The sequence below is a fragment of the Rhododendron vialii genome, chromosome 5a (assembly GCF_030253575.1).
Source record: "Rhododendron vialii isolate Sample 1 chromosome 5a, ASM3025357v1".
Taxonomy (NCBI): Eukaryota; Viridiplantae; Streptophyta; class Magnoliopsida; order Ericales; family Ericaceae; genus Rhododendron; species Rhododendron vialii.
This window is the reverse complement of record NC_080561.1, coordinates 35,079,448-35,090,666: the sequence shown is the minus strand read 5'-3', so window position 1 is coordinate 35,090,666 and position 11,219 is coordinate 35,079,448. Positions and strand designations below refer to the sequence as shown.

Here is an 11,219-nt window from a genome sequence, read left to right as displayed (position 1 = left end):
AATTTTTATATGGCGGTAAACATCATCCCAATGATATTAAAATAAAATAAAAATTACAACTAGAACAAAAGCAATATACAACTAAAGCTACAAAACAAAAGTGACACAAAAATTCATATGAAATCAGCTTCGGTGCTGGACCCATCAATCTACCGGTCAAGAAGGTGGGTGGAGAAAACCATGGTCTACACCATGCACTATGCATGCTCGTTCCCGTCGTAGGCCAGAGGATCAACGCTAAAACATCGTAAACTCCACTTCTAACTCAACATACTTCCATTTTCATTCTGTTTAAACAAAATTTTCTAACTTAATCGAGTGTTAAGATTCATTGATTGATAGATATGAACATATAAGCCTATAGTTAATGGTCTGACGCTCTAGTTAAACTTATGAAAGTTATTATTACAAAGTCAATTGAGGCTCATTTTAATATTTTTGGAATATCCCTTTCTGAGGTAGAAGAGCAAGCTAGTGAAATATATCCCTATACGCTTTAGTTTGCTTCTCTTTACAAGTTTGTTTAACCTTGCATAGCACTTCAAGTTAAACCAGTAGTAATGACAATATAAAGACATAGGGGCGTGGTTAGGATTTTCAGAATTGTTGCATGAAGTAAAGAAAGACAAGGGTATAATTGTCTTCTTGATACTGACATGGAATTTTTTTTAAATATTCCTGAATTTTGACCTCAATATCTAAAAGACACCTAAATTTAGTAGTAGTATAGTAGTAATAAACTTGGGAAATTGACGGATCAGGACGTATTTTGATAATTAATACAATAATATCCGTCAATGACAAACTAAGAACATTTGTTAATACTGAAAATGTCATTGACAGATATTAATTATCCAAACACGTCATTAACCGTCATTTTCCCTATAAACTTCAATTAGACACCTAAACTATTGAGGTTTTATTCCATTATACTCCCGTCCAAATCTGGCAAATTCAAATTGGTAACGGATTATATATGTTGAGTTGGACTGATGACAACCCTATTTTCTTCCTCTTCCTCTTTGCAAGCTTTGTTGACGAAACGATAGGGTATATAGGCGAAATGCAAGCAGCATTAGACACAAGGTTTCTCCAATTCCCTAATCTCATCCCTCATGACTAGCCCACCTTCCTCCTCCTTTCCTCTCAACCCCACCAATGGATTGCCACGTCGATTGTTGTAGTCCAACGAAGCTACTGAAGGCTGTTGACAGTTTGGGATGGCAATCCCGGCCGCCCCATCCCGCCCCAAATGGATTGGGAATTCGGAAATTTTTCGAGGATCTGGTAGGGAATGGAGATAATTTTTTTTAAAAATTGAGGAATGGGTAGGGGATGAGTATGAGTCTGTCCCCGCCCCGTTTGTGTATGTGTGTGTGTGTGTGTATATATATATATAATAAATAAGTTATATACATAAATGAAAATTATATAGGAGTACTGTATATACATAAGTGAGGAAGAAAGAAAGAAACTAAATCTCACTGTCAATTAACATAGAAGTAATTGAATTCACTTACCACGGATAAAAGATTAGTAGAAAAAAGAGCTCAAATCGATAGTTCTAGTCAGATAAATATTGCTCACGTCTGATAAATATTGTTCACGTCGGAAACTCATGAAATAGCGTCGTGTTGAGAGACTAAGAAACGAAGCTTTAAAGAGCTTTGCGTGTGTTGTTTGTTCTTGGCGTCTTATTGCAGGAGGGATACCGGATTAAGAATATCGATTTTGCCTGTGGTTCCAGTTGGATCCCCGATTCCCTACAGGGATTCCCGTTCCCCGTTTAGAGAGGGGATGGAGGGTAAAAATAATTCCCCAGTAGGGATTGGGGAGGGGATGGGGATGGATTTGGATCCGGGTATCGGAGACGGAGATAGTGGTATCCACCCCCTACCCGTCCCATTGCCAACCCTATTGACAGTGGTGAAGGAGCAGAGGTTGGAGGCAAGGTCGGGTGGGATCAGACATGGGTTATGGCAAGGCAATTGAGGAATTGGAGAACAATGAGGGTGGAGAGGGATTTGAGGGCTGTGATGGAGAGTTGGAGATTGTCGGAGCAAAGAGGGATTTGAGGGCGATAATGGAGAGTTGGAGGTCGTGGGAGCAGGTGGCGAGTTAGAGGGAGAGTAGGTGGCGGAAGGGGGTGGCACCGTCGCAAAGGGTGTCGGGGAATGAAAGCAATGGTTTTTTTTTTGGAGATGGGGATTGACATTTGACGGAGCCATTAGTCCAACTCAGCATAATCTGTCACCAATTTGAAAATTTTAGACAGCATGACGTAATTGAACAAAACCTCAAACCCCGTTCGGCTAAATAAGCCAGTGACTTATTTTTTTGTTTTTATTCAAATTTTATTCGTATTTGTTAGTTTTTAGTCAATTTTTTGAGGATTATTGCATCATCATGACTAGAAGAATCCAAAAAGTAAAAAATTATGATCGAAATCAAAAAAAAAATTATAATAAAGACGAAAAAATTGGCTTATTGGCTTATTTTCTTCTTTATTAAAAAAAATTGATTTTGATCATAATTTTTAACTTTTTAAATTTCTCTCGTCATGACGATGCAATAATCTCCAAAAAAAATTGACGAAAAACTAATAAATACGAAAAAATTTGAATAAAAAAAAAATCACTTGACTTATTTAGCGAAGGAAGAGTGCTCTTCCTACCCTTGCCAAGAAACGTGCTGCAACCTTTTCTTTTTCTGTCTCCAATCTGTTTGAGACAGTTCCTACTTTTGATTTAGGGATCAAAACACTATTGGAGAAAGCTGTTGAAATTTTATTGAGCGAGAAGTTTCGTTTTGTCTGTTTTTGACTCCTACTTTTCACCAAGGGATAAAAAAAAATTAAAAATTAAAAATGCACGGAAAATTGGTTGTTAGAAGAAATTGGTTGTTAGAAGTCCTACTTTTCTGTAACCAATTCTGACCAAAAGTTTAACTATTAAGTATTTTTTTTGAATTATTGAGCTTTATCTTGGATATTTCAATATTTTTTTTAGTAAAAGTCATACTCCATATTCTACTTTTCCGATTCATCTTGACGATATAAAATCAACAATCCACAAAAGTTAAATGCAAAACTTACAAATTACGAAAAAAAATTGAATAAAGACAAAACAAGAAAAAACCCAAAAGTCATATGCAGGACTTAGCTTAAGCATTCACACTCAACCCACAATCGGCCAAACGTTTCAATTTGTGAAGACACCCACACCGTAATATATTAATAACATAAGTTTCGATCTCCGGAGTACTGTCATCATGTCTGTTAATACTGAAGCTCCTTCATAACTGCTATCTACACAATATCCTTAAGTACAGAATCATTCACTCCCAAGGATTTGGGCAGTTCCCTGGACATCACCTCTCCTTCTAACTTGGCTCTGGCAAGCCCATCTTCGAGTTCACGAACCTTGGCACGAGCCACTTCCAAAGCACTCGTACAAGAGTCAACAGTGGCTCGAGCCACTTCCAAAGCACTCGTACAAGACTCAACAGTGTTGATCGACTCCGAGTGCTTTTTCACCACCTTTGCTTCCTCTAGCCTCTGCTTCAGCCACCTCAAGTCCAACCCTACTTGCTCAAAGTCCTCCGTAGAATTGGCAGCCAGTTGCAACGCTTCCTCATTCAATTCATTCACCTTAGTGGATGACATCGACGCAATCAACGCAGCAAACGACTCAAGTAGCACAGTTGGCAGAGCCTGACCTTTCATTGAGAATTTGACATAAGTGCCCTCGTGAAGGCTGTGGATCTTTTCAAGTAACAGGAGTGCCTCTGAAGAAACCCAGTATGACAAAAACCTGACTTTGCCTGCAGTAGCTGTTGCGTCACTTAGCGTACTTTCAGGACAAGTCGTACCAGCAATGTCAGCTTCTACATTTCCCGAGCCATTGTCACCAGTCTCCTTTTTCCCTTTTTTATTTTTTGGTTCAAAACCAGTCTCCATTCTTGAGTCATGGGAATTGAGGATGGTAACAACGGCTTCAAGTACGACAGTATCATTCACCAGAAAACCTCGTACGGGATCATTCAGTTCCACTAGAGGCAAGATATAAGTGAAACCCCAATCACTGACTCCTGCACCGAACTTGTGTTCTGTGTCTGTAGATTGGAAGGCATCAAAATTAGCACCAAAGGCAGCAGGGAAACATCGTCACCAATAAAATTGCTATTCGCTAGCTAGAACATTATAGGACAAAAAGGAAAAAGAGGCTAGCGGCCGGGGGGGGGAGGGGGTGGTGGTTTGGTGTCATAGACTACAATCAATAAACACAATGTACAAATTGCCACTCACTAGTCAGAACTTTGTATAAGACAAAAAGGGAAAAGAGGCCAGTGTACAGGTTCGGTGTACAGTCTATGCAACTCTACGTAGTCATCACTCGTTAGTTGTTACATATCCAGAAGACATAAAGATAATTACTCCTATGTTCCTAATTGTTGGTCCCTCTTGGGGATTCCAACTTTTAAGGGGCCATGTAATAATTGCGCCTAAATTCAAATTTGATAACATCAATTCCATTATTACCCGTATATTCTACCTTCTTTACAACCCTTCCACTCACTCATGAGGGACACTTTTGGAAAATCATCAAATTTCTATTTCCACTTTTAGAAAAGGACCTACATTTTGGTACATCCCAAAATGGAATAGTGGACTAACAATTAGGAACGGAGGGAGTATTATCTAATTTGCAAGTCGTTTAACTATGATAGTGATTAGCTAGCACATAAACACCATTAAAAGCATACCTTTCCTAACTGTGAACTTGTTAGTACGTTGATCGATCACAGCTAAGCTGAATTGAGCGTGTCTACTCCACCCATATGGCAAAGTAGCCGAATCTGCAACGTCTAGATACATCGAAAAATGTTCCACTTTTTTCCCTTTTGGGAACACGAGCACCCTCCTGGCTCAAGCATTACAACAGATCATAGAATCTTTTAAGGTTAACGAATAACGGTCAAGATCAAGTTACGGTTAACATATAGACAAAGTAACTTACCATTTATATCCTCCAACAAGGAAAATTTGAGAGTACAGCTTCTCAGTATTCAACCTCATAAAATTTTCGATTGTCCATGTGAACCGTGCCGATGGCAGATCATCAACCGAATGCGTATCCACTGCATTAGCAGCTTCTGCAAGCATGATTGAACACGATTGGAACAGCACAATCGTATGGAAAGTTGAATTAGGAGGCACTAAATGAAAGGGAAACTTTGTAATAGCATTATAAAATAAGGAGAAAAAGAAGTCCATATCAACAGAGGGAGCGGGAAACTAATTGGCCTAAACCAATTGATTACAGATAACAAGAGAAACATAGATCTTAATACAACTTGGGTGAAATAATTTTTCTTTGATAAGTAAATAGTAAATTCATTGACCAGGCATCATGGATACCACCCATTTACAAAAGAGGGCGATGAACAATAAGAAAAGACCAAACAACAAAAGGACCTATACACCACTCGGAACTCCAAAAATATCAGCATGTCAAAGAATTAGGAGTCACTAAAATGAAAGGGAAACGTAGTAATAGTGTTATAAAATAAGGAGAAAAGGAAGTCCATATCAACAGAGGGAGCGGGAAACTAATCTCCCTAAACCAATGGATTACCGATAACTAGAGAAACATAGAACTTAATACAACTTGGAGTGAAATAAATTTTCTTTGATAAGTAAATAGTAAATTTCATTGACCAGGCATCATGGATACCACCCATTTACAAAAGAGAGCGAGGAACATAAGGAAAAGACCAAACAACAAAAGGACACACTCCAAAAATATCAGCATGTCAAAGAATTGATCCATTGTAGAGTTGCACACCCATGACCCAACTACACACAGCTGAAAAAAGAACTCTTAATCTTTTTTGAAGAGCAAAGAACTCTTTATCTTGAACAAAATGCCTATACTCCCGATCGAAATATCAATTCCTTTCTCTCCAGGTTAACTACATCGAGCACAACAGGATCAAAGTCCACAGTGAATTAAGTCAATAGAGAAAAAGAAAAAACCTAAACTTAAGAAAACTTTACAAAGCAAAAAAGAAAAGATAGAGGCAATACCTTCCATGGGTTTAGGACCGTTTGGGGCCAAATCCGAATGCGGCACTAGCATCTCATCATCCTTTTGCTGCAAAAAAACAAAAATTTGAAGTCAAAAAGAGATTGGATCTAACAAATTGAGCACTACTTACTAATAGAAGCCCTAAAATCAATACAACGTCGAAATTAGTTCAGAGTCCTCAGACCAATTCAGAGTCCAACAAGTAAACAAACTCGAAAATCAAAATTGCACAGAGCTCGTATAGATACAATACAGATACAGATAGAGGTACGGCTGCAAATGAATCGAATTGCTCTTGAAGTCAACTAGCGTACTAAACGAACCTAACCTGAGTCTCTCTATTAGTAAATGGCCGAATCTGAACCTCACAATACTAGGCTGATTAGACTCTAAAACCCGACATATGTACATATCTCAAAAGTATTTCACGTATAATCTTAAGTATATTTTGAATACGTATTAACTTTTACATGTAAATAATGCAAATTTTATAACTTGTACATTAGTAAACTTTTAAAAATACTCTATAAACTTGTGGTTTTGTTTTATGCATACAAACTTATTTTTTACAAAATAAAAATTGTATTCGCAGCTCTAGACTTTTATGAAAGTATGTATGTATGTGTATATACAGAAAACTTCTTGTAAGGACCTTAAGTCCTTAAGTGCAGACCTCCCTTTCCCGATCAAATTTCGATAATCCGAACCGTTCAATGTGCTCAGAACGTGATGTAATTTTAATGGTCCCACCAGAAATCAGCAAAAAATATGAGCAGAAAGTGCTTGATCTAAGCAGTTTTTTCTTGAACCGTTCAATAAAAATTGCTCGGATGAAGCCCGGTCATATTTTTTGTTGATTTCCGTGCGGGAATCCTTAATCATGTTCTGATACATTGAACGGTTCGGATCATCAAATTCGATCGGGATCTATGAGGTCCGCACATAAGCTAAGCTAAGGGATCCCTTACAAGATATACACACACACACACACACACACATATACATATATATATATATATATATATATATATATATATATATAGTATATTTTTTACTGTAGACTTGTGTACATCACCGAATAACTAAAATACTAATAGAGAAGATATCTGAAACCTGCAGTCCTTGTTAACATCCAAAAAAATCCATAACATGTTGAAATATTAAAGCGAACGAGGTCAAGGTAACTGACCAAAAAATTGAACAAACAGTCAAACAACTCCAGAAATATTTTCAGTTGGTTCCTTGTTTGACTAATAATAATAAACTCCAATGACAGTGAATACTGAAACCCTAGAATCAGATCCGATAAAATAGAGGGGGAAATCATGTTGAATAAGGGAAAAAAACGCAGGTATTTTCGACCTGTGCTTTAAGTATACGATTATCTTACACCGGAGAGTCGCCGGATACGATCGCAGGTGGGGAAACTCTCTCTGTATCGTGTCGCCTTCGTCTTCTGCTCCTTCAACGCCTCTCTCTCTCTCTCTCAATCGAGCCCTAAAACCCTCAAGAGCATCCACAATGTAATACAGTAATCAAAAGTAATTTTCGCATTCCACGTTTAGCCGCACTCCACTTTTTGTCTTTCTCGCGAAATTATCATTTATTTTTGTTAGTGTTCATCCATTTTAAATGTTACTATTAATTTATTATTGTAATTTCAAATAAAAAATACAAAAAGTTGAGTGCCAGTAGTTAAAAGTGGATTTTCAAAGTCAATTTCCTAATTAAAATTGAATAATCAAAACTTGCCCATCACATTTTTCAAACAACAAAACTCAAAAACTAAAAATTATGATAATAATTTGAATAGCTTTTCAAAAAAAAAAAAAAGCTTTTTAAAAAGAGTACAGTTTTTCTAAAAAATATTTAAAAAAACAAAAGTTATAAAAAAAACAGTTTTTGGAAAAAACAGTTTTTATTTATTTATTTTCTGAATAAAAATAATATTTAAAATTTATTTTTGTGAAAACATTGTTGAGAGAGAGGGAGAGAGAAAATGGAAAGGAGAGAATGTTTGTGTAATGATAAATGTACTTGACTGAGAAAATATAGGGTCCACTAAATTTGGTTAATGACAATATGTTGCTAGTTTTGGTTATCCAATGATCAAAATTTGGTAATTGCTAAGAGCATGCGTAGTGGTCTAACCAAAAGTAACACAAAAATTCATATGAAATCAGTTTCGGTGTTGGACCCATCAATCTACTCAAGAGGTGGGTGTGGAAAATCATGGTATGCACCATCCACAGTGTCGGCTCAGATATTTGGGTTGCCCATATATTATTAAGTCATAAAAAATAGAATGATATACAAGTAAAAAAAAATCAACATTACATTGTGCTTTTAACTTGAATCACATTAATTAAAAAATCAAAATGTAACTCGAGATATATTGATGTATGATTACCACGATCCAATTCGAAGAAAGCAACTTCTCCTTGATTTTCTTAAAGTAAAATCTTCAACTAAGTAATCCAGCTTTAGCTTATCCATATACTCATTTTCAATTAAGAGCATAGCGAATCCACTTAATCTCTCGTGTGATATAGTAGTCCAAAGGTAAATTTTTATGCAACTTCAACTAAAAAAACTATTCTCCGCCGAAGTAACCGTTTTTACAAATTCATTTTAGCAAAAAAAAGCTACTATATAACGTTAAAATGGTAAAGATCCGGTATTTTTTAATAATAATAATTATTATTATTTTCAAAACAAAAATATTATTTTTGTTCAAAAAATTATTTATGTCGTCACACTAAATTTTATTCCATAATTGATCGTGTGCGCGCGTACCCAATGAGTGATTTTACTAATGTGTGCATGTGTTGTTCCACCAAACCCTTCGCCCAAATCTGTTTCGGCCGAGAGAGGGAAACCATCCCTTAAATTCCCCCCCTTTTTCCTCCCAACGAGACAGCACAACAATAACCATAGGCTATTATCCACCATGCAAAAATCCAAAACCTAATTTTATATCCAGAAAGTCTACTGGTACAGACAAAAAATCTGTACAAGTGGGTACAAATCCCTTTTTGGTCTCATTTTGGGTCTCAAAAAATATAATCGGAGTCGCTCATTTTGTTTAAAATACTTTGCTTATGGTCCCTACAAAAAATAAGATTAATCCGGTATCATTAAGAGTATTTATGAAACATCCAAACTTTGCTCTAGAATTCAGTAGAGCAAAGTTTGGATGTTTCGTAAATACTCTTACCAATACCGGATTAAGCTTATTTTTTGTAGGGACCATAAGCAAAATATTTTAAACAAAATGAGCGACTCCGATCATTTTTCTGAAATCCAAAATGGGACAAAAAAAGGGTTTGTACCCACCGGTACAAATTTTTTGTCTGTACCAGTAGCACAGTTCTTTTATATCCCCCTTCTCCATTTCCTTTCCTTGTTCCCAGGCTATATACACACCACTCGGCAAAGAGAGAGAGAGAGAGAGAGCGAGTGGAGAGAGAGACCATGGAAATTCCTTAACATCAACTCCGTTTGTTTCCCATTTTGATCATCACCACTCAATCAGCACCAAACCAACCCATTTCAGCTTTTGTTTTTCTGGCTCCATTGCACCTCAAACACAACTCTGTTTTCTCTCCAAAAATAGCTTGATTTTGCTCCAAAACAGCTCGGTGAATGAGCCCCAAAACCAGTTCCATTCCAGCTCCGAAACAACCCAAACACCGCCCCATTTTAGCTCCATAACAACCTACAAAATCGGTCCACGCCGTCGCAACCGAGTCACTACCGAACCGCCGATTCACTCCGTTTATTTTCTTCAAACTACTGCTTGCTCTTCGGGAGAAAAGTTAGTTGAAACCTACCTCCCTAAGTATATAATGTTATTAATGTGCTCATTTTGTTATAGATTAGACAAGTGCAAAAGTGATATTTGATTAAGCTACTCAAACTTGAAAAAGAAGTTGACTGGGCTAAACATGATATGGGAAATATTAATAGCTTAAGTTTGACTAGCATTATGATTGAATATGGTGATTATGTTGCAGCTCCCGGGTAAAACGTGAACTTGGATATTGATCTACAGGTGGTATAATTTATTTGGAAAGTTTATATTGGGTTAATCAGAAAACTTGAAGTTGGATGAACTAAGTTGGGTTAATCGGTACCTAGATATATTTACGAGTTGTACCATGATTATTATGCCTCTTATTGTTACATGCTTCATGTGTTAAATAAACTTTATTTGGTAACGACATGATTTCCATTTCGTGATTTATCATGATTGATTGTTATCCACCCTGTTGCACGAGAACTTAGAACGGACATTAGGTTCACTGGGGATTGGTGTACGTAGATAGAAGATCACATAGATGATTTTTAAGTTAAAGGAAATCGGAAGATAGAAGATGATGTGATTGGCGGTTAGCCAGATGAATGATGTTTAAATGAGATTCTTGGAGGTTATCCAGTAAATCCGGATCTGTTGGAGGTTATCCATAGAGTCCAATTTGGGAGAAGAGAAATGAAGCCAGGGTATGGCAGTTGTTTGTCGATTTGAAACCTTAGGATATGGCATTGCGTGATCGCTCTTTTTGAATAGGAGAAAAGGGTGATATGTATTATAGTACCAGGTTATGGTCTATATACTCCCAAGGTTACGGTTAGTTCCTTGTGGGCCCAGTGGTTACAGTTAGTTCCCTGGGGAATTCATCCTTGCAAGGCGGCCGACGACTCTGACTAAGTAAATAACTTAGGCTGTTTCATTAGGGCTCCCGGTTAGGGCAAACAAGGGGGAACGGTATCACGAGTGGCCATAGTCCAAGTGGTTAACATGGGAGGATGTTTCTCAAGGGTTGAGATTCTAGATTTCACTAAGTTAAAGGCTAGTAATTGAAATTGATCGCTTGCTACTTTAATTATTCTTACTTTAATTGTATTGTGCGTGCCCTTGTTTGTAAGTTATGGGTTTCGGGTGGGTTTTAGCTACTGAGCGTCATCGCTCACGATATTATGTTGCCCTGGTAACTCGAACGCTAGGTACCGAAGACAGAACAAAAGTGTCGTACAATCCGATTGGAGTCAACGCTACTGAGGAGGGAGTCGAAGAATCATGGTTTCCGTATGCATAGTCACTCTGATTTAATTTAAGTCAACTTTATT

The 11,219-nt window shown here is 37.0% G+C and overlaps 1 protein-coding gene across 3 annotated transcripts; it reads right to left on the bottom strand.

Moving 5' to 3' along the window:
• Positions 1-3,095: 3,095 nt before the first annotated feature.
• Positions 3,096-7,645, bottom strand: LOC131325066 (MATH domain and coiled-coil domain-containing protein At3g58270-like). 3 transcript variants are annotated; one of them, XM_058357120.1, is made up of 6 exons: positions 7,480-7,617; positions 6,089-6,155; positions 5,019-5,154; positions 4,765-4,922; positions 3,862-4,113; positions 3,096-3,822 (listed from the first exon to the last, which is right to left on the bottom strand). In XM_058357120.1, the coding sequence occupies exons 2-6, from the start codon at positions 6,138-6,140 to the stop codon at positions 3,308-3,310; spliced, it is 1,113 nt and encodes a 370-aa protein (XP_058213103.1). In that variant the 5' UTR covers positions 6,141-6,155; positions 7,480-7,617; the 3' UTR covers positions 3,096-3,307. The 3 variants fall into 3 exon arrangements, with proteins under 3 accessions (XP_058213103.1, XP_058213101.1, XP_058213102.1); XM_058357118.1 differs by having other exon boundaries at positions 3,096-4,113; positions 7,480-7,645; XM_058357119.1 differs by having other exon boundaries at positions 3,096-4,113; positions 5,019-5,151; positions 7,480-7,592.
• Positions 7,646-11,219: the final 3,574 nt, after the last annotated feature.